Source organism: Salvelinus alpinus, chromosome 30, assembly GCF_045679555.1.
Source record: "Salvelinus alpinus chromosome 30, SLU_Salpinus.1, whole genome shotgun sequence".
Classification (NCBI taxonomy): Eukaryota; Metazoa; Chordata; class Actinopteri; order Salmoniformes; family Salmonidae; genus Salvelinus; species Salvelinus alpinus.
Genome location: NC_092115.1, coordinates 19,743,474 through 19,767,095, shown reverse-complemented (window position 1 = coordinate 19,767,095; position 23,622 = coordinate 19,743,474). Strand labels below are relative to the sequence as shown.

At 43.0% G+C, this 23,622-nt stretch overlaps 1 protein-coding gene across 3 annotated transcripts in view; it reads right to left on the bottom strand.

Annotated features, from left to right (window-relative positions):
• Window positions 1-23,622, bottom strand: part of LOC139559932 (glypican-5-like) — a 264,718-nt gene that overhangs the window by 176,982 nt on the left and 64,114 nt on the right. For all 3 annotated transcript variants that reach the window (XR_011671850.1, XM_071376402.1, XM_071376403.1), the window contains exon 3: window positions 19,191-19,882. Coding sequence is in view for 2 of the 3 variants with exons in the window: in XM_071376402.1 (XP_071232503.1) it covers window positions 19,191-19,882 (692 nt within the window). In the remaining variant the exon portion in view is untranslated. The remainder of the gene's footprint in view (window positions 1-19,190; window positions 19,883-23,622) is intronic.

Sequence of the window (23,622 nt, the reverse complement as noted above, 5' to 3'; positions counted from 1 at the left end):
AAGGCCTCTTTAGTGTCCTAAGTTTTCATAACTGTGACCTTATTTGCCTACCGTCTGTAAACTGTTAGTGTCTTAACGACAGTTCCACAGGTGCATGTTCATTAATTGTTTTTAGTTAATTGAACAAGCATGGGAAACAGTGTTTAAACCCTTTACAATGAAGATCTGTGAAGGTATTTGGATTTTTGCGAATTATCTTTGAAAGACAGGGGCCTGAAAAAGGGATGTTTCTTTTTTTGCTGAGTTTATTTGTGCCTAATTTTCTGGGATACTTTATTTCAGCTCATGAAACATGGGACCAACACTTTACATGTTGCGTTCATATTTTTGTTTGTGTGTGTGTGTGTGTGTGTGTGTGTGTGTGTGTGTGTGTGTGTGTGTGTGTGTGTGTGTGTGTGTGTGTGTGTGTGTGTGTGTGTATGTGTGTGTGTGTGTGTGTGTGTGTGTGTGTGTGTGTGTGTGTGTGTGTGTGTGTGTGTGTGTGTGTGTGTGTGTGTGTGTGTGTGTGTGTGTGTGGTCACCAGTGATACAAGTCAGTAATTGACGTCCATCCATGTTTGAGGACGTCAGAAGATGACATGGAAACTGGCCACTAGGGGCAACAGTGAGCGCAGTTACCTTCAAGGAGGTTTCTGTTTTACTATTGTGTTGTGGATGTGGATGGCGGATGGGTGTAAGCATCTGGTTCAAAAGGTTGCATGTTTGAATCTCAGCGATTGAACATTTTTCAGATATTTTGCCAAACCATAACCCTTACCTTTAAAATGTGGAGTTAACGCCTAAACACTTTGAAATTTGACGATTGGAACAACTTCAAAATTTGACTGTTGAGAAACAAGGATGAACATCTAATTCTGACGTGAGACTGAGAAATTGTTGGGGAACATTGTGTGTGTGTGTGTGTGTGTGTGTGTGTGTGTGTGTGTGTGTGTGTGGAGGCTAGGTGTTAAATGGATACATTTTTATTTTTTATTTGTATTATTTTACCTTTATTTAACTAGGCAAGTCAGTTAAGAACAAATTCTTATTTTCAATGACGGCCTAGGAACAGTGGGTTAACTGCCTTGTTCAGGGGCAGAACGACAGATTTGTACCTTGTTAGCTCGGGGATTCGAACTTGCAACCTTTCAGTTACTAGTCCAACGCTTTAAACACACACTTCCTCATGTCCCCAGTCTTAATAAGATCGGGAGCATGTTAAAACTTAATCCATCCTGATGACCCATACAACCGTCAATGGCTGCCTTTCAGCCTCACTCACTCACACACACGTCCTGTATTGTTACAGGGTGAGCCGCACATACCCTTTACTAGACTCCTAAAACCTTATAAGCACCTTACCGGACTCCTACCAAGACTTACACTACCGTTCAAAAGTTTGGGGTCACTTAGAAATGTCCTTGTTTTTTGTCCATTAAAATAACATCAGATTGACCAGAAATACAGTGTAGACATTGTTAATATTGTAAATTACTATTGTAGCTGGAAACGGCTGATTTTTTGGGGAATATCTACATAGACGTAGAGAGGCCCATTATCAGCAACCATCACTCCTGTGTTCCAATGGCACGTTGTGTTAGCTAATCCAAGTTTATCATTTTAAAAGGCTAATTGATCATTAGAAAACCCTTTTGCAATTATGTTAGGACAGCTGAAAACTGTTGTTCTGATTAAGGAAGCAATAAAACTGTCCTTCATTAGACTAGTTGAGTATCTGGAGCATCAGCATTTGTGGGTTCGATTACAGGCTCAAAATGGGCAGAAACAAAGAACTTTATTCTGAAACTCGTCAGTCTATTCTTGTTCTGAGAAATGAAGGTTATTCCATGCGAGAAATTGCCAAGGAACTGAAGATCTCGTACAATGCTGTGTACTACTCCCTTCACAGAACAGAGCAAACTGGCGCTAACCAGAATAGAACGAGGTGTGGGAGGCCCCGGTGCACAACTGAGCAAGAAGACCAGTACATTAGTGTCTAGTTTGAGAAACAGACGCCTCACAAGTCCTCAACTGGCAGCTTCATTAAATAATACCCGCAAAACACCAGTCTCAACGTCAACAGTGAAGAGGCGACTCCGGGATGCTGGTCTTTTCTTTCAAAAACAAGGACATTTCTAAGTGACTCCAAACTTTTGAACGGTAGTGTATGCGCACCACGGTTCTTTCTGCCTACACCCTCCTCTCTCTCCCTCGCACTGGCTCACCTGCGCATATTCATTACGGCGATTCGGTTGCAAAACTTTCGGAATGGAAGCAAACGGAATGAAACTGGGAATGACCTACCTGAATCTGTGCAATTGAAACTCTATTTAGTTGCAAACTGTTTGGACTAATGATTACACCATTGTTCTTTCTCTTCGCTAATGATGCGAGTGTCTTCAGTCTTCGGCAGTGGTGTAAAATACTTAAGTAAAAATACTTGAAAGTAGTACTTAAGTATTTTTTGGGTATCTGTACTTTACTTTACTATTTAGATTTTTGACTACTTTTACTTCACTACATTCCTAAACAAAATTTGGTACTTTTTACTCCCTGACACCCAAAAATACTTGTTGCATTTTGAATACTTAGAAGGACAGGAAAATGGTCTAATTCACACACTTATCAAGAGAACATCCCTAGTCATCCGTACTGCCTCTGATCTGGCGAACTCACTAAGCACATGCTTTGTTTGTAAATACAGTGGGGAAAACAAGTATTTGAAACACTGCCGATTTTGCAGGTTTTCCAACTTACAAAGCATGTAGAGGTCTGTAATTTTTTATCATAGATACACTTCAACTGTGAGAGATGAAATCTAAAACAAAAATCCAGAAAATCACATTGTATGATTTTTAAGTAATTAATTTGCATTTTATTGCATGACATAAGTATTTGATACATCAGAAAAGCAGAACTTAATATTTGGTACAGAAACCTTTGCTTGCAATTACAGAGATCATACGTTTCCTGTAGTTCTTGACCAGGTTTTCACACACTGCAGCAGGGATTGTGGCCCACTCCTCCATACAGACCTTCTCCAGATCCTTCAGGTTTCGGGGCTGTCGCTGGGCAATACGGACTTTCAGCTCCCTCCAAAGATTTTCTATTGGGTTCAGGTCTGGAGACTGGCTAGGCCACTCCAGGACCTTGAGATGCTTCTTACGGAGCCACTCCTTAGTTGCCCTGGCTGTGTGTTTCGGGTCGTTGTCATGCTGGAAGACCCAGCCACGACCCATCTTCAATGCTCTTACTGAGGGAAGGAGGTTGTTGGCCAAGATCTCGCGATACATGGCCCCATCCATCCTCCCCTCAATACGGCGCAGTCGTCCTGTCCCCTTTGCAGAAAAGCATCCCCAAAGAATGATGTTTCCACCTCCATGCTTCACGGTTGGGATGGTGTTCTTGGGGTAGAACTCATCCTTCTTCTTCCTCCAAACACGGCGAGTGGAGTTTTGACCAAAAAGCTCTATTTTTGTCTCATCAGACCACATGACCTTCTCCCATTCCTCCTCTGGATCATCCAGATGGTCATTGGCAAACTTCAGACGGGCCTGGGCATGCGCTGGCTTGAGCAGGGGGACCTTGCGTGCGCTGCAGGATTTTAATCCATGACGGCGTAGTGTATTACTAATGGTTTTCTTTGAGACTGTGGTCCCAGCTCTCTTCAGGTCATTGACCAGGTCCTGCCGTGTAGTTCTGGGCTGATCCCTCACCTTCCTCAGGACCATTGATGCCCCACGAGATGAGATCTTGCATGAAGCCCCAGACCGAGGGTGATTGACCGTCATCTTGAACTTCTTCCATTTTCTAATAATTGCGCCAACAGTTGTTGCCTTCTCACCAAGCTGCTTGCCTATTGTCCTGTAGCCCATCCCAGCCTTGTGCAGATCTACAATTTTATCCCTGATGTCCTTACACAGCTCTCTGTTCTTGGCCATTGTGGAGAGGTTGGAGTCTGTTTGATTGAGTGTGTGGACAGGTGTCTTTTATACAGGTAACGAGTTCAAACAGGTGCAGTTAATACAGGTAATGAGTGGAGAACAGGAGGGCTTCTTAAAGAAAAACGAACAGGTCTGTGAGAGCCGGAATTCTTACTGGTTGGTAGGTGATAAAATACTTATGTCATGCAATAAAATGCAAATTAATTACTTAAAAATCATACAATGTGATTTTCTGGATTTTTGTTTTAGATTCCGTCTCTCACAGTTGAAGTGTACCTATGATAAAAAAAATTACAGACCTCTACATGCTTTGTAAGTAGGAAAACCTGCAAAATCGGCAGTGTTTCAAATACTTGTTCTCCCCACTGTAGTTTTGGAGCGTGCCCCTGGCTATCCGCAAATAAAAAAATACAAATAAAACGAGGCTGTCTGGTTTGCTACATATAAGGAATTTTAAATTACTTTTACTTTACTTTTGATACTTAAATATATTTTAGCAATTACATTTACTTTTGATACATAAGTATATTTAAAAGCAAATACTTTTAGACTTTTAATCAAGTAGTATTTTACTGGGTGACTTTCACTTGAGTCATTTTCTGTTAAGGTATCTTTACTTTTACTCAAGTATGACAATTGGGTACTTCGCGAACCACTGGACTTTAGTCTGTTGCGTGTAGAATATCCTATCCTAGGATAGGCCCTGCTTTACTGTTTAAGTTGTGAGACATTGCAAGCCAAGAGATTGTGAGATACAGCATTCCATTGTGATAGATAGATAGTCCTAGTGCACGGTTCTGACTATGTCTTCCTGTGGGCCGACCTGCCTATGCTGTGCCCCTCCCCTCTCTCTCTCAGTCCCTCGCTAGCTCGCTATGAAGGATGTAAGTTTTTGTGTTCTCGGAAGTTGGAGGAAACCGAGGAATCCATTATTTTGGAGTCGACCCTACACCGTCATCGCTTCTAACAGTTGGAAAAATGCTAAAGAAAGGCCAGAGACAGCAGCAAAGTCCTGTAAGAAAATACTTTGAGAAGTTAAATGAGAAGGAAATGTAAACTTTGCGAGGTGGACTTGAGATACAGTAATGGTAGTACAGGTGCAATGCTGAACCATCTGAAAGGAACGCACTGTGAGACCCAAACTGTTGCATTGTGAATTCACGTGGAATGTTATGAATTTTTCTTATTGTTTAAATGTTAAGAATTTGTTTTCATTTGTCACATCTCTAGTGTGTGTGAGGTAACCTTGATGCTATAGCATGCGGCAGCATACAATGCAGACTCTGTGTATAGACTGAAGCCCACTGAGAGAGAGGGAGGGAGGGAGAGAGCCCTGGTGTGTGTGCCAACCACTATATCGCTTGGGATAACATCCCAGTGTAAAACCACAGCAACACAATAATACCTACATAGCACAAGAGTCGGCAGAAATCATAGCTACTGGTACGTCTACAGTACAGTATAAATCAAGAAAAAAATGTGTGAGAGAAAAGGAAACTAAGGGTAAACCTTACAGAAACGTTTTATTTATTTAACTAGGCAAGTCAATTAAGAACAAATTATTATTTACAATGATGGCCTAGGAACAGTGGGTTAACTGCCCTGTTCAGGGACAGAACAACAGATTTTTACCTTGTCAGCTCGGGGAGTTGATCTAGCAATCTTCTGGTTACTGGCCCTAACCACTAGGCTACCTGTCGCCCCAGAACCTTACAGCAACCAGGAGTAAACCTTACAGTAACCAAGAGTGAACCTTACAGAAACCAAGAGTGAACCTTACAGAAACCAAGAGTGAACCTTACAGAAACCAAGAGTAAACCTTACAGAAACCAAGAGTAAACCTTACAGAAACCAAGAGTAAACCTTACAGAAACCAAGAGTGAACCTTACAGAAACCAAGAGTGAACCTTACAGAAACCAAGAGTGAACCTTACAGAAACCAAGAGTGAACCTTACAGAAACCAAGAGTAAACCTTACAGAAACCAAGAGTGAACCTTACAGAAACAAAGAGTAAACCTTACAGAAACCAAGAGTAAACCTTACAGAAACCAAGAGTAAACCTTACAGAAACCAAGAGTGAACCTTACAGAAACAAAGAGTGAACCTTACAGAAACCAAGAGTAAACCTTACAGAAACCAAGAGTAAACCTTACAGAAACCAAGAGTGAACCTTACAGAAACCAAGAGTAAACCTTACAGAAACCAAGAGTGAACCTTACAGAAACAAAGAGTGAACCTTACAGAAACAAAGAGTGAACCTTACAGAAACAAAGAGTAAACCGTACAGAAACCAAGAGTGAACCTTACAGAAACAAAGAGTGAACCTTACAGAAACAAAGAGTGAACCTTACAGAAACAAAGAGTGAACCTTACAGAAACCAAGAGTGAACCTTACAGAAACCAAGAGTGAACCTTTCAGAAACAAAGAGTGAACCTTTCAGAAACAAAGAGTGAACCTTACAGAAACCAAGAGTGAACCTTACAGAAACAAAGAGCGAACCTTACAAAAACCAAGAGTGAACCTTACAGAAACAAAGAGTGAACCTTACAGAAACCAAGATCGAACCTTACAGAAACAAAGAGTGAACCTTACAGAAACCAAGATCGAACCTTACAGAAACAAAGAGTGAACCTTACAGAAACCAAGAGCGAACCTTACATAAACCAAGAGTGAACCTTACAGAAACCAAGAGTGAACCTTACAGAAACCAAGAGTGATGTCACGTTCCTGACCTTATTTCCTTTGTTTAGTCTTTATTTAGTTGGTCAGGACGTGAGCTGGGTGGGTATATTCTATGTTCTGTGTTTCTATGTTTAGGTTTGTCTTATTGGCCTGATATGGTTCTCAATCAGAGGCAGGTGTTTTGCGTTGTCTCTGATTGGGAACCATATTTAGGTAGCCTGTTTTTCACTGTTGGTTTGTGGGTGATTGTTTCCTGTGTCAGTGTTTGTGCCACACGGGACTGTTTTGGTTAGATGTATTTTTGTTATTTTGTATTGTGTCTTGTTCAGTTATTATATTAAAACCATGAACACTTACTACGCTGCATCTTGGTCCGATCCCTGCTACACCTCCTCTTCGTCTGAAGAGGAGGAAATCTGCCGTTACAAGTGAACCTTACAGAAACCAAGAGTGAACCTTACAGAAACCAAGAGTGAACCTTACAGAAACCAAGAGTGAACCTTACAGAAACAAAGAGTGAACCTTACAGAAACCAAGAGTAAACCTTACAGAAACCAAGAGTAAACCTTACAGAAACCAAGAGTGAACCTTACAGAAACCAAGAGTAAACCTTACAGAAACCAAGAGTGAACCTTACAGAAACAAAGAGTGAACCTTACAGAAACAAAGAGTGAACCTTACAGAAACAAAGAGTAAACCTTACAGAAACCAAGAGTGAACCTTACAGAAACAAAGAGTGAACCTTACAGAAACAAAGAGTGAACCTTACAGAAACAAAGAGTGAACCTTACAGAAACAAAGAGTGAACCTTACAGAAACCAAGAGTGAACCTTTCAGAAACAAAGAGTGAACCTTTCAGAAACAAAGAGTGAACCTTACAGAAACCAAGAGTGAATCTTACAGAAACCAAGAGCGAACCTTACAGAAACAAAGAGCAAACCTTACAAAAACCAAGAGTGAACCTTACAGAAACAAAGAGTGAACCTTACAGAAACCAAGATCGAACCTTACAGAAACAAAGAGTGAACCTTACAGAAACCAAGAGCGAACCTTACATAAACCAAGAGTGAACCTTACAGAAACCAAGAGTGAACCTTACAGAAACCAAGAGTGATGTCACGTTCCTGACCTTATTTCCTTTGTTTAGTCTTTATTTAGTTGGTCAGGACGTGAGCTGGGTGGGTATATTCTATGTTCTGTGTTTCTATGTTTAGGTTTGTCTTATTGGCCTGATATGGTTCTCAATCAGAGGCAGGTGTTTTGCGTTGTCTCTGATTGGGAACCATATTTAGGTAGCCTGTTTTTCACTGTTGGTTTGTGGGTGATTGTTTCCTGTGTCAGTGTTTGTGCCACACGGGACTGTTTTGGTTAGATGTATTTTTGTTATTTTGTATTGTGTCTTGTTCAGTTATTATATTAAAACCATGAACACTTACTACGCTGCATCTTGGTCCGATCCCTGCTACACCTCCTCTTCGTCTGAAGAGGAGGAAATCTGCCGTTACAAGTGAACCTTACAGAAACCAAGAGTGAACCTTACAGAAACCCCTTGTCTTCCTTTTTGCTTTTCACTGCAAAATGTATAGAGGTGAAAAGAGGAACAAAATAAATGATGGAGTGATAGGGTGAGAGAGGGGGTGACGGGGGGTTAAAAAGGTACCAGTGAAAGGTGACCCGGCCTGGTAGTTGTGTGGTTTGGGTCTTTATAGTTCTCCTTCACTGGCCACCAGTGTTCTATAAAGACATAGCACAGGGCAGGGTTACGGTTTCACACTCCCTGGGTCCCCACTGTATATGTGTGTGTGTGTGTGTGTGTGTGTGTGTGTGTGTGTGTGTGTGTGTGTGTGTGTGTGTGTGTGTGTGTGTGTGTGTGTGTGTGTGTGTGTGTGTGTGTGTGTGTGTGTGTGTGTGTGTGTGTGTGTGGTGTGTGTGTTGTGCATGCGAGTCAGTGTACATGAGTATGTGTACACGTTCATATACAGTATGTGTATACGTCTCTGCGTGTGTATCTTGTGCGTGTGCATAGAGGACCCAACGTCCCAATGTCATTGTCCCATTGGGGGTCGCCACGTTTCCACCCAACAGGTCCAGTTTGTATGGCTGGCTGGAGATCATTCAGACCTGGTCCAATTGTTCCTTAGCTGTGTGTGTGTTGCCTCATGAATACCAACCAGGCAGCCAGACCCCGGGCTTTGAGTCTGCATACTTGGACCGACTCGGCCTCCAAACCTGGCAACTCACCCACTCCACTCTGGGCCAATTAAGACAGAGGCAACCCAGCATGGAAGACTAACCCACTCAGGATCCAGCCCACTAGTCCATTTTCCCTGCCAGTTGCCTTTCTCTCTGCCAGTTCAGTCAAGATATCCCTAGTTCATGTTCAGAACCAGACAGGGATCATATTCTATTTCTACTGCAACCCCAAACTCCCAATACCCCACATCACACCATACTATGGCTATTGGCTAAGAGCCTCCATACAAACTCAGTTAGACAGAGAGAGAGGGAGAGAGAGAGAAAGAAAAAGTAAAAGATAGAGAGAAGGAGAGGCTATTGGGAGTTACATTTGTTATACAGGCCCAGTAAATCCAGTAGCGTCAGCCAGTAAAAGTTCCCAGTAAAGGATGTTGGAGCAGCGTGTTATCCAGGTAGTCCTATTAGTTCTAGCCCTGAGGGTGCCGCCAGAGACAGACTGGACATATGAATGGTCCTATAGAGAACAGACTCATTGTAGAGTAGTGAAAGACTGGCATGAGACAGAAAGCAATATCTATACAACTAGCGTAAGTGGGAGGGAGATAATAGTCCCCACAAATCAAATCAAATAGTATTAGTCACATGGGCTGAATATAACAGCTGGAGACCTTACAGTGAAATGCCCCGAACCAACAATGCAGTTAAACCAAAAAAATACAGATTAGAACAAGAAATAAAAGTAACAAGTAATTAAAGAGCTGGAGTAAAATAACAATAGCGAGACTATATACAGGGGGATACCGGTACAGAGTCAATGTGCGGGGGCACCGGTTAGTTGAGGTAATATGTACATGTAGGTTATTAAAGTGACTATGCATAGATGATAACAACAGAAAGTAGCAGCGGTGTAAAAGGGGGAGGGGGTGGCAATGCAAATAGTCTGGGTAGCTATTTGATTAGCTGTTCAGGAGTCTTATGGCTTGGGGGTAGAAGCTGTTTAGAAGCCTCTTAGACCTAGACTTGGCGCTCCGGTACCGCTTGCCGTGCGGTAGCAGAGAGAACAGTCTATGACTAGGGTGGCTGGAGTCTTTGACAATGTTTAGGGCCTTCCTCTGACACCGCCTGGTATAGAGGTCCTGGATGGTAGGGAGCTTGGCCCCGGTGATGTACTGGGCCGTTCGCACTACCTTCTGTAGAGTCTTGCGGTCGGAGGCCGAGCAGTTACCATACCAGGCAGTGATGAAACCCATCAAGATGCTCTCGATTGTGCAGCTGTAGAACCTTTTGAGGATCTGAGGACCCATGCCAAATCTTTTCAGTCTCCTGAGGGGGAATAGGTTTTGTCGTGCCCTCTTCACGACTGTCTTGGTGTGCTTGGACCATGTTAGTTTGTCGGTGACGTGGACACCAAGGAACTTGAAGCTCTCAACCTGCTCCACTGCAGCGCCGTCGATGAGAATGGGGGCGTGCTCGGTCCTCTTTCTCCTGTAGTCCACAATCATCTCCTTTATCACACTATCCCCCCACGAGAATCCCCATACTTTAATGAATTCAGCTTCTCCATCCTGGAGCGGGAAATCAATAATTTCCAAGCCCAGGGACATGTACTAGTCTGTGGTGACCTAAATGCCAGAACTGTACAAGAACCTGACACCCTCAGCACACAGGGGGACAAGTACCTACCTGGAGGTGACAGCATTTCCTCCCCCATACACCGCCCTAGGCATAACTATAACAACATAACCAACAAAAACAGGTCACAACTCCTGCAGCTCTGTCGCACACTGTGTATGTACATAGTCAATGGTAGACTTTGAGGGGACTCCTATGGTAGGTAGACCTATAGCTCATCTCTTGGCAGTAGTACTGTAGACTACTTTATCACTGACCTCAACCCAGTCTCTCAGTGCGTTCACATACAGCCCACTGATACCACTATCAGATCACAGCAAAATCACAGTCTACTTGAACAGAGCAATACTCAATGAGGCATCAAAGCCAAAGGAATTTAATAATATTAAGAAATGCAATAGATGGAAGTAAAGTAGTGTGGAAACCTACCAAAAAACAATTAGGCAACAACAAATTCAATCCCTTTTAGACAACTTCCTGGACAAAACATTTCACTGTAATAGGGAGTAAAGTAAAGTAAAAGTAAAAAACCTAAACAGTATATTTGAACTCTCAGCTTCCCTATCAAATCTAAACATTTCAAGCAGAACACCAAAGAAAATGAACAACAATGACAAATGGTTTTATGAAGAATGCAAAAACCTAAGAAAGAAATTGAGAAACCTTTCCAACCAAAAACAGAGACCCAGAAAACCTGAGCCAACGGATTCACTATAGTGAATCACTAAAACAATACAGAAATACACTACAGAAAAAGGAGGAACAGCATGTCAGAAATCAGCTCAATGTAATTGAAGAATCCATAGACTCTAACCATGTTACGCTCGTTGATAGGAGACCAAGGCGCAGCGTGGTAAGCGTACATCTTATTTTATTTAGATGAACACCAAAAAACAACAAAAGATAAACGAACGTAACGTTCTGCAGGCTACACAGGCACTGACAAAAACAAGATCCCACAAACTAAGGTGGGGAAAAAGGCTGCCTAAGTATGATCCCCAATCAGAGACAACAATAGACAGCTGTCTCTGATTGGGAACCATACCCAGCCAACAAAGAAATAGACAAACTAGAATGCCCACCCAAATCACACCCTGACCTAACCAAATAGAGAGAAAAAAGGCTCTCTAAGGTCAGGGCGTGACAAACCACTTCTGGGATAATTGAAAAACATACAACACGAAGTTATTTATCCAAAATGGAGATGTACAGGTATACCACTTCGCCAATCTTTTTGGCCCTATAACAAAGAACAAACAGCAAAAACATATACATGATCAAATACAAATCTTACAATCAACTATTAAAGACTACCAGAACGCACTAGATTCTCCAATTAAATTGAATGATCTACAGGACAAAATACAAACCCTCCAACCCAAAAAGGCCTGTGGTGTTGATGGTATCCTCAATGAAGTTATAAAATATACAGACAACAAATTCCAAATGGCTAAACATAAACTCTTTAACATCATCCTTAGCTCTGGCATCTTCCCCAATATTTGGAACCAAGGACAGATAACCCCAATCCACGAAAGTGGAGACAAATCTGACCCCAATAAATACCGTGGGATATGCGTCAACAGCAACCTTGGGAAAATCCTCTGCATTATCATTAACAGCAGACTCTTACATTTCCTCAGTGAAAACAATTGACTGAGCAAAGGTCAAATTGGCTTTTTACCAAATGACTGTACGACAGACATCGTATTCACCCTGCACACCCTAATGGACAAACAAAATAACCAAAACAAAGGCAAAGTCTTCTCATGCTTTGTTGATTTCAAAAAAGCTTACGACTCAATTTGACATGAAGGTCTGCTATACAAATTGATGGAAAGCGGTGTTGGGGGAAAAACATACAACATTTTCAAATCCATGTACACAAACAACAAGTGCACAGTTAATATTGGCAAAAACACACACATTTCTTTCCCCAGGGCTGTTGGGTGAGACAGGGATGCAGCTTAAGCTCCACCCTCTTCAACATATATATCAACAAATTGGCAAGGACACTAGAACAGTCTGCAGCACCCGGCCTCACCCTACTAGAATCTGAAGTCAACTGTCTAATGTTTGCTGATGATCTGGTGCTTCTGTCCACAACCAAGGAGGGCCTACAGCAGCACCTAGATCTTCTGCACAGATTCCATAAGACCTGGGCCCTGACAATAAATCTCAATAAGACCAAAATAATGGTGTTCCAAAAAATGTCCAGTTGCCTGGACCACAATTAAAAATTAAATCTAGACACCGTTGCCATAGAGCAGGTATTCCCAAACTGGGCAATATTTTTGAAATATTCACATAAAAAAAATTAAAAATGTCTTTTTTGGAGAAAAAAAATTGCTTCACACTTTCAAACAGCCCATTTATATTTTCCAACGGGGCTATACATTTAGGTGAGGTTTTCTCGCCTGAGTTGCCTCGTTTCACTGCCAAAAATATAATTAAACCATCTAGTGTTCAGCGAAACAACAACACAATGTCAAATACAGGTAGCCTAGTCAAATAATTAACATCCAATCACATTAACCGTTACTCTCTCGCGGGAATTCCACTAACGGTCTGTATGTTGCCAAACGTAGCTGCTGCCGTTAAAAAAAGTAAGTCAAGCAAAGAGGCACTGAGTTTGAAGGTAGGCCTTGAAATACATTCACATGTACACCTCCAATTGACTCAAATTATGTCAATTAGCCTATCAGAAGCTTCTAAAGCCATGACATCATTTTCTGGAATTTTCCAAGCTATTTAAAGGCAGTCAACTTAGTGTATGTAAACTTCTGACCCACTGGAATTGTGATACTGTGAATTATAAGTGAAATAATCTGTCTCTAAACATTTGTTGGAAAAACAAAGTAGATGTCCTAACTGACTTGCCAAAACAAGAAATTTGTGGGGTGGTTGAAAAACGAGTTTTAATGACTCCAACCTAAGTGTATGTAAACTTCCGACGTCAACTGTACGTGAGAGTGGATTCTCGGCCCTCACTAGCATGAAAGCTAAATACAGGCACAAACTGTGGGTGGGAAATGATTTAAGACTGAGACTCTCTCCAATACAACCCAACATTGCAGAGTTATGTGGTTATGTGCATCCTTTCAAGCACACCCTTCTCATTAACCTGTGGTGAGTTTTTCACAATTTTCGATGAACGAATAAGGTTTTATATGTAAGATACCTAAATAAAGAGCAAAATGATTGATTATTATTATATTATTATTTGTGCCCCAGTCCTATAAGAGCTCTTTGTTACTTCCCACTGTTAGGTTCTAATTTGTCAGAGTAAATCACTCATGGACACTAGAGAAGCTAAACAAGTTGAATTCTTCCCAAAGGGTCATTACACCTGTAATTCAGACCAAGTCATGGCTTCCCCCGTGGTGGTATTCATACCACACTTTGGGTGGTCTCCTCCTTATCTCTAAACATTGCATCATTCTTGCTAAGCAGGGAACTAAGTGATATGAGACTTCAATGGTTTCTCCCCTTATCAGTACTGCCACATGAGATCGTGTTCCCTGCACTCAGCCCCTCCCAAGCTTCATTATGGCACCCCTCATGTCTCCTTTGTAACTAATGTTCCTATACTCTGAGTATAACAATGTTCAAAGTTTACCCCAGAATCCAACACCACGAGCCGGGTTGTGACAAACACTCACACTCATTCTTATGTTTAATAAATGTATCGTATAGTGTGTGTGTGGCAGGCTTACAATGATGGCAAAAAACAACAATTGAGAGTCCGCTGACCCTGGTGCTAGAGGGGGTACGAAGCTGGAGGTTGAATGTTTGAAGGGGTACGGGACTATAAAAAGTTTGGGAACCACTGTCCTAAAGCACACAAAAAATGATACATACCATCTGGCCCACCATGTGAACGTGATGGCACCGGAGGGGAGGGCTGCCGTCTTATCGGCTCTTAACCAACCATGCTATTTTGTTAGATTTTTTGCGTTGTTCGTAAATTGTTTTGTACATAATGTTGCTGCTACCATCTCTTATGACCGAAAGGAGCTTCTGGACATCAGAACTGCGATTACTCACCTCAGATTAGACAAAGAGTTTTTCTACAATGAGTCGGAATGGAGTACTACAGACACCCGACCAGGCCCAGATCCATGTCATTCGCTGGAGAAGGAAACAGATATTTAGCGGAAAAAGATCAGGGTGCCTTATGAGGATCAGGCAACGAATAGATAATCTGCCTTTGCCTTCCGTCCTGCTAGCTAACGTTCAATCGCTGGAAAATAAATGGGACGAACTGAAAGCACGTATATCCTACCAACGGGACATTAAAAACTGTAATATCTTATGTTTCACCGAGTCGTGGCTGAATGACGACATCAAGAACATACAGCTGGCGGGTTATACACTCTATTGGCAAGACACGGGGCGGGGGCCTATGCATATATGTAAACATGCATATATGTAAACAACAGCAGGTGCACGAAATCTAAGGAAGTCTCAAGGTTTTTCTCACCTGAGGTAGATAAACTGTAGACCACACGTTAAGATGTAGACCTTGTGATAAGCTGTGGACCACACTATCTACCTAGAGAATTTTCATCTGTATTTTTCGTAGCTGTCTACATACCACCACAGACCAATGCTGGCACTAAAACCGCAGTCAATGAGCTGCATAAGGCCATAAGCAAACAGGAAAACGCTCATCCAGAGGCGGCGCTCCTAGTGGCCCGGGACTTTGATGCAAGGAAACTTCAATCAGTTCACCTAATTTCTATCAGCATAGAATGAGCAACCAGAGGGAAAACAATTCTAGACCATCTTTACTCCACACACAGAGACGCGTACAAAGCTTTCCCTCGCCCTCCATTTGGCAAATCTGACCATAATTCTATCCACCTGATTCCTACATACAAGCAAAAATTAAAGCAGGAAGCACGAGTGACTCGGTCTATAAAAAAGTGGTCAGATGAAGCAGATGCTAAACTACAGGACTATTTTGATAGCACAGACTGGAAAATGTTCCGGGATTCTTACGATGGCATTGAGGACTACACCACATCAGTCACTAGCTTCATCAATAAGTGCATCGATCATGTCGTCCCCACAGTGACTGTACGTACATACCCCAACCAGAAGCCATGGATTACAGACAACATTCGCACTGAGCTAAAGGGTAGAGCTGCCCTTCTCAAGGAGCGGGACTCTAACCCGGAACCTTATAAGAAATCCCGCTATGCCCTCCGATGAACCATCAAACAGGCAAAGCTTCAATACAGGACTAAGATTGAATCGTACTACACCGGCTCCGACGCTCATCGGATGTGGCAGTGCATGCAAACTATTACAGACTACAAAGGGAAGCACAGCCGAGAGCTACCCAGTGACACGAGCCTACCAGATGAGATAAATAACTTCTATGCTCGCTTCGAGGCAAGTAACACTGAAACATGCATGAGAGCATCAGCTGTTCCGAATGACTCTGTGATCACGCTCTCCGCAGCCGATGTGAGTAAGACCTTTAAACAGGTCAACATTCACAAGGCCGCAGGACCAGACGGATTACCAGGACGTGTACTCCAAGCATGCGCTGACCAACTGGCAAGTGTCTTCACTGACATTTTCAACCTCTCCCTGTCTGAGTCTGTAATACCAACATGTTTCAAGCAGGCCACCATAGTCCCTGTGCCCAAGAACACTAAGGTAACCTGCCTAAATGACTACCGACACGTAGCACTCACGTCTGCAGCCATGAAATGCTTTGAAAGGCTGGTCATGGCTCATATCAACACCATTATCCCAGAAACCCTAGACCCACTCTAATTTGCATACTGCACCAACAGATCCACAGATGATGCAATCTCTACCCCACACCGCACTTTCACACCTGGACAAAAGGAACACCGATGTGAGAAATCTATTAATTGACTACAGCTCAGCGTTCAACACCATAGTGCTCTCAAAGCTCATCACTAAGCTAAGAACCCTGGGACTAAACATCTCCCTCTGCAACTGGATCCTGGACTTCCTGACGGGTCGCCCCCAGGTGGTAAGGGTAGGTAACAACACATCTGCCACGATGATCTTCAACACGGAGGCCCCTCAGGGGTGCATGCTCAGTCCCCTCCTGTACTCCCTGTTCATTCATGATTACACGACCAGGCACGACTCCAACACCATCATTCAGTTTGCTGATGACACAACAGTGATAGGCCTAATCACCGACAACGATGAGACAGCCTATAGGGAGGAGGTCAGAGACCTGACCGTATGGTGCAAGGACAACAACCTCTCCCTCAACGTGATCAAGACAAAGGACATGATTGTGGACTACAGGAAAAGGAGGACCGAGCACGCCCCCAAAGACGACAGGGCTGTCGTGGAGCAGGTTGAGAGCTTGAAGTTCCTTCGCGTCCACATCACCAACAAACTAACATGGTCCAAGCACACCAAGACAGTCGTGAAGAGGGCACGACAAAACCTATTCCCCCTCAGGAGACTGAAAAGATTTGGCATGGGTCCTCAGATCCTCAAAAGGTTTTACAGCTGCACCATCGAGAGCATCACTGCCTGGTATGGCAACTGCTCGGCTTCCGACTGCAAGTCACTACAGAGGGCAGTGCGTACGGCCCAGTACATCACCGGGGCCAAGCTTCCTGCCATCCAGGACCTCTATACCAGGCGGTGTCAGAGGAAGGCCCCCAAAAAATTCAAAGACTCCAGCCACCCTAGTCATTGACTGTTCTCTCTGCTACCGCACGGCAAGCGGTACCGGAGCGCCAGGTCTAGGTCCAAGAGGCTTCTAAACAGCTTCTAACCCCAAGCCATAAGATTCCTGAACAGCTAATCAAATAGCTACCCAGACTATTTGCATTGCCCCCTCTCTTCTATGCTGCTGCTACTCTCTGTTATTGTCGACACCGGTGCCCCCGCACATTGACTCTGTACCGGTACCCCCTGTAAATAGCCCCGATATTATTATTTACTGCTGCTCTTTAATTATTTGTTATTCTTATCTCTTACTTTTATTTATTTATTTATTAATTGGTATTTTCTTAAAACTGCATTGTTGGTTAAGGGATTGTAAGTAAGCATTTCACTGTAAGGTCTACACCTGTTGTATTCGGCGCATGTGACAAATAACATTTGATTTGATTTGACCGCAGCTTAAACATCAGTGCCACAGGTAACTTCCACAAAGCTGTGAACAAGCTGAGAGACAAGCCAAGAAGGGCCTTCTATGCCATCAAAAGGAACATAAAATCTGACATACCAATTAGGATCTGGCTTAAAATACTAGAATCATAGAACCCATTGCCCTTTATGGTGGTGAGGTCTGGGGTCCGCTCACCAACCAAGAATTCACAAAATGGGACAAACACCAAATTGAGACTCTACATGCACAATTCTGCTAAAATATCCTCAGTGTACAACGTAAAACACCAAATAATGCATGCAAAGCAGAATTAGGTCGATACCCGCTAATTATCAAAATCTAGAAAAGACAAGGAAGTGATTCCCAAACCTTCCATAACAAAGCCATCACCTACAGAGAGATGAACCTGGAGAAGAGTCCCCTAAGCAAGCTGGTCCTGGGGCTCTGTTCACAAACACAAACAGACCCCACAAAGCCCCAGGACAGCAACACAATTAGACACAATTAGACACAATTAGAGCAAACTGGAATTCTATTTGGTCCTAAACAGAGAGTACACAGTGGCAGAATACCTGACCACTGTGACTGACCCAAAATTAAGGAAAGCTTTGACTATGTACAGACTCAGTGAGCATAGCCTTGCTATTTTGAGAAAGGCCGCCGTTGGCAGACCTGGCTCTCAAGAGAAGACAGGCTATGTGCACACTGCCCACAAAATGAGGTGGAAACTGAGCTGCACTTCCTATCCTCCTGCCAAATGTGTGACCGTATTAGAGACACATATTTCCCTCAGATTACACAGACCCACAAAGAATTTGAAAATAAACCCAATTTTGATGAACTCCCATATCTATTAGGTGAAATATCAGCGTGCCATCACAGCAGCAAGATTTGTGACCTGTTGCCACAAGAAAAGGGCAACCAGTGAAGAACAAACACCATTGTAAATACAATCCATATTTACGTTTATTTATTTTCCCTTTTGTACTTTAACTATTTGCACATCATTATAACACGGTACATAGCCATAATATGACATTTGAAATGTGACTATTCCTTTGAAACTTGAGTGTAATGTTTACTGTTTATTTTTTATTGTTAATTTCACTTGAGTTTAATATCTATTTCACTTGCTTTGGCAATATAAACATATGTTTCCCATGCCAATAAAGACCTTTAAATTGAATTGAGAGAGAGAGAGAGAGAGAGAGAGAGAGAGAGAGAGAGAGAGAGAGAGAGAGAGAGAGAGAGAGAGAGAGAGAGAGAGAGAGAGAGAGAGAGAGAGAGAGAGAGAGAGAGAGAGAGAGAGAGAGAGAGAGAGAGAGAGAGAGAGAGAGAGAGAGAGAGAGAGAGAGAGAGAGAGAGAGAGAGAGAGAGAGAAAAAGACTAAAGGGCTTGGCTTCCATCCCACCCTCAACGATGATGCTATCCTAAAACCACTCAGCTAACACAACACAGAATGTGTGTGTGTGTGTGTGTGTGTGTGTGTGTGTGTGTGTGTGTGTGTGTGTGTGTGTGTGTGTGTGTGTGTGTGTGTGTGTGTGTGTGTGTGTGTGTGTGTGTGTGTGTGTGTGTGTGTGTGTGTTTGTGTGTGCGCATGTGTGTGTGTGTCTATCTACTCTTTCTCCTCACCGTAGCGGTCAGTGTTGGCCCGTGGAGCTGTGCATGGAGTATAGCCTCGTTCACGTGCCCCCTGACCCCCAGCAGGGCCAGCTCCAGGCTGTGTTGTCCAGCCACAGCGTGGGTCAGCTCCTCCAGTGCCGCCACATACCTCCGCCATGGCCCATCCAGCTCGGCCACGCTCGCCAAGCAACCGCGCATCACGTTCAAGCAGTAGCCCATGCACGGCTTGATCAGCGTCAGCCCGCGACAGTGCGAGCAGTACTGCATCTTGGTCAAGCCCCGTAAACACTCTTTGGTGAGGGAAACGTGTTCTGTGGCGTTCATGACCTCGGTGCCTTCGGCGAGGGCGAGGGATAGGGCTCGCCCGGCGCCCAGGGCGCTCCTGAGTTCTTTGGCGAGCGTATCGGGGTGAGGGCCAAACGGGTTGACGTCTTGCCGGGTCGCGCGGAGACACTCGCCCCTATTGCCCGCTGCGCCCATGCCGGGGTTGACCAAGCGTACATAGACGAGTGGGAAGAGGTTGTCATAGAAACGTGTGATGGCGGCCTCGAGGGAGAGGTTGTGTCCGCGGATGTAGAGGGAGAGGGAAGAGAAGAGGGCGTTGACATGAGGGAGGGCCTCGCGGGAGAGGGGCGAGTAGGTGTCCTCTAGCAGGGATGAGAGGTGGCCCTGGGAGAAGGAGAGCAGGTACTGGAAGGTGTCTGGAGGGAGGGTAGGGGAGAGGGGATAGGAGAGATAGGGGTAGAGAGAAAGAACACAGGGCGTGGTTACATTTAGATTAATAAAATAATGCAACCTAATGACAAAACAGCTATATACAGTATTTAGGCAGTATAGTATATACCAGTGGTGTAAAGTACTTCAGTAAAAATACTTTAAAGTACTACTTAAGTATTTTTGGGGTATCTGTACTTTACAATTATTATTCATATTTTTGACTACTTTTACTTCACTACATTCCTAAAGAAAATAATGTACTTTTTACTCCATACATTTTCCCTGACACCCAAAAGTACTCGTTACATTTTGAATGCTTAGCAGGACAGAAAATGGTCCAATTCACATATTATTCATGAGGTCATCCCTACTGCCTCTGATCTGGCGGACTCACAAAACATAAATGCTTCGTTTGTAAATGATGTCTGAGTGTTAGAGTGTGCCTCTGGCTATCCATAATTATTAAAAACGTTGTGCCTACTGGTATGCTTAAAATAAGTCATTAGAAATTATTCATACTTTTACTTTTGATACTTAAGTACATTTTAGTAATTACATATACTTTTGATACTTTTTTTCAAACTTTTAGACTTTTACTCAGGTAGTATTTTCCTGGGTGACTTTCACTTTTAATTGAGTTATTTTCTATTAAGGTATCTTTACATTTAGTATGACAATTGGGTACTTTTTCGACAACTGGTATATACTCAATTATAAACTGGGTGGTTCGAGCCCTGAATGCTGATTGGCTGACAGTCGTGGTATATCAGACCGTATACCACGGGTATGACAAAACATTTCTTGTTACTGTTCTAATTACATTGGTAACCAGTTTATCATAGCAATAAGGCACCTCCGGGGTTTGTGATAAAAGGCCAATATACCACGGCTAAGGGCTGTATCCAGGCACTCTGCGTTGCGTCGTGCTAAGAACAGTCCTTAGCCGTGGTATATTGGCCATATACCACATCTCCTTGCTTAAATGCACCATGAGCATCTCTTTGTGCTACTTGAATTGAAACAATCTAATAGTAACACACGTGCTGATTCCTGCAGAAGAGAGGTCAGAGAGGACACCCTCTCACCCTCCCAACCTCCTTCCCATCTGAGCTTGGCTAGTGGGTATCAGTCACTTAGCTTTGGGTGGAAGGGGGAGAAGGTGTAGTGTTCACCATGCACAGTAAAGTGGCTGGATATCTGTGTGTATAAAGTCATATCTGTGTGTCTTGAGGAGACAGTAGCTGAGCTGAGTCTTGGCTTGGTACTAGAAACTGCACCCTGACATGCAGTCACTGCAGTCAGTCAGTCAGCTATGGCATGATGGTAAAAATAGAGCTAAATTCCATCATAGCTGTCTGGCACACTGCATACCATGCTTTGACATACACAAGGAGAGGATGCTACTTTAGACTCTTGATACACCAGGTGAGTCACAGTTAGTCATTGAAATTGAGTCAGTCACACCATATCAAAGATCCTAGATGATCAAGAACAGAGGGGCACAGTGTGGCCTGTCATGACATGGTGGTTTGCACGTGCTCCGACATCAGAGGTGCCATGTGCTACTGCCATACCATACCAACAGCCTGTCTAGTCAGCTCAGTTGGCAGTGCCCCTCACTCCTCTCTCCCCCTCACTTCTCTTTCCTCACTCCCTCATCCTTTACTCTTTCCCTGTGTGGGGACACAGTGCTCTCCTCAGCCCTACTGCCTCTCTCTCTCACTCTCTCCCTCTCCTCTCTCTCTCTCTCTCTATCCTCCTCCCCCCCATCTCTCCGGGTCTTTCTCTGGGTTCTGATGTCTATGGCATGCCAGCAGATGGAAGAGCAGCAGCAACTGTAGAACAACTGAGACAGGAGACACGGTGCCATCCCAAATGTTCCTTGTTTTACTATCCTTGTGAGGACTTCTGGTCCCCAAAAGGATAGTAAAACCACACACACACACACACACACACACAAACTCGCAAAATATCACATATAGATGCTAAACACACAAGGACACGTAATAATATTCTAGAATAGATCATGTGGAGTTACTGGATACATACTTAACACACACACAGTATCGTGGGCGTACTCTGACAACTCAATATCTTATAACACACACAGTATCGTGGGTGTACTCTGACAACTCAATATCTTATAACACACAGTATCGTGGGCGTACTCTGACAACTCAATATCTTATAACACACACAGTATCGTGGGTGTACTCTGACAACTCAATATCTTATAACACACACAGTATCGTGGGCGTACTCTGACAACTCAATATCTTATAACACACACAGTATCGTGGGCGTACTCTGACAACTCAATATCTTATAACACACACAGTATCGTGGGCGTACTCTGACAACTCAATATCTTATAACACACACAGTATCGTGGGCGTACTCTGACAACTCAATATCTTATAACACACAGTATCGTGGGCGTACTCTGACAACTCAATATCTTATAACACACACAGTATTGTGGGCGTACTCTGACAACTCAATATCTTATAACACACACAGTATCGTGGGCGTACTCTGACAACTCAATATCTTATAACACACACAGTATCGTGGGCGTACTCTGACAACTCAATATCTTATAACACACACAGTATCGTGGGCGTACTCTGACAACTCAATATAACACACAGTATTCTGGTGGATGGTACTTTTATTATCACTTCTGTACTATTTTCACAAGTATGTGGTATACTTTCACACCTCTTAGTACAAAACTCAAAACAGATCATCCAAAAGGCTGTTTTTTCAAAACTTTAAGCACATTTTCTATTGACTAAGTACAACACACCAAACCTAATCAGTGTGTCATCTAGAAATAACTTTCATAAAAAGTAATTGCCTTTCACAATGCAACGCTCACAATACTTTTGATATGATTATTTTCTCATTTGTTTAAATACATTTCACCATCACTTAATCCAATTTAGCTTAATGGTTAATCACTTAACCGTTTGGTAGACCTGTAGATTTTAAACTGGTTTGTATACTATACAGGAATTTTGAGACCTACAGAAATAACAGAAATAAAAAGTGTTTGTAAAGTAGAAACATCTAAATTTGTCATGTTCGTCGTATACATAATGAGCGGACCAAGGCACAGCGTGAGTAGAGTTCCACATATTTATTAAAGTGAACCTTCAAAAAACAACAAAGAATAAACGAACATGCAGTTCGTAGCACACATAGCATTAAGCCAAAACAAAACAATATCCCACAAACGCAGGTGGGAAAAGGACCACACTAAGTATGATCCCCAATTAGAGGCAATGATCATCAGCTGCCTCCAATTGGGAACCATACTCACACCAACATAGAAATTCAAGACTAGAACACCCCCTAGTCACACTCTGACCTATTGCACCATAGAGAACCCCAAGATCTCTCTATGTTCAGGGCATGACAAAATTACATGTATGATACATGATAACCATACATAATGAATATTCATTATTGCTAATAGATTTAACTTAGTGGTAACCACAATTGGTCACCATATAAAAGGGGTTTACAGTATTCTTACAGTAGGATCTACTGACAGTATGCTCGGTTCTACCCTCAGAATTGGCCGTGGCTGTGTTCTGTACGACCAGCAGGAGTGGTGGAAAAGGTGAGTGTCATGAATGACATACGGCTGTCTGAAATAAAGCAGGCCATTAAGGAGAACGATGACACCTTTGCCAATGTGGCATCCATAAGTCTACCA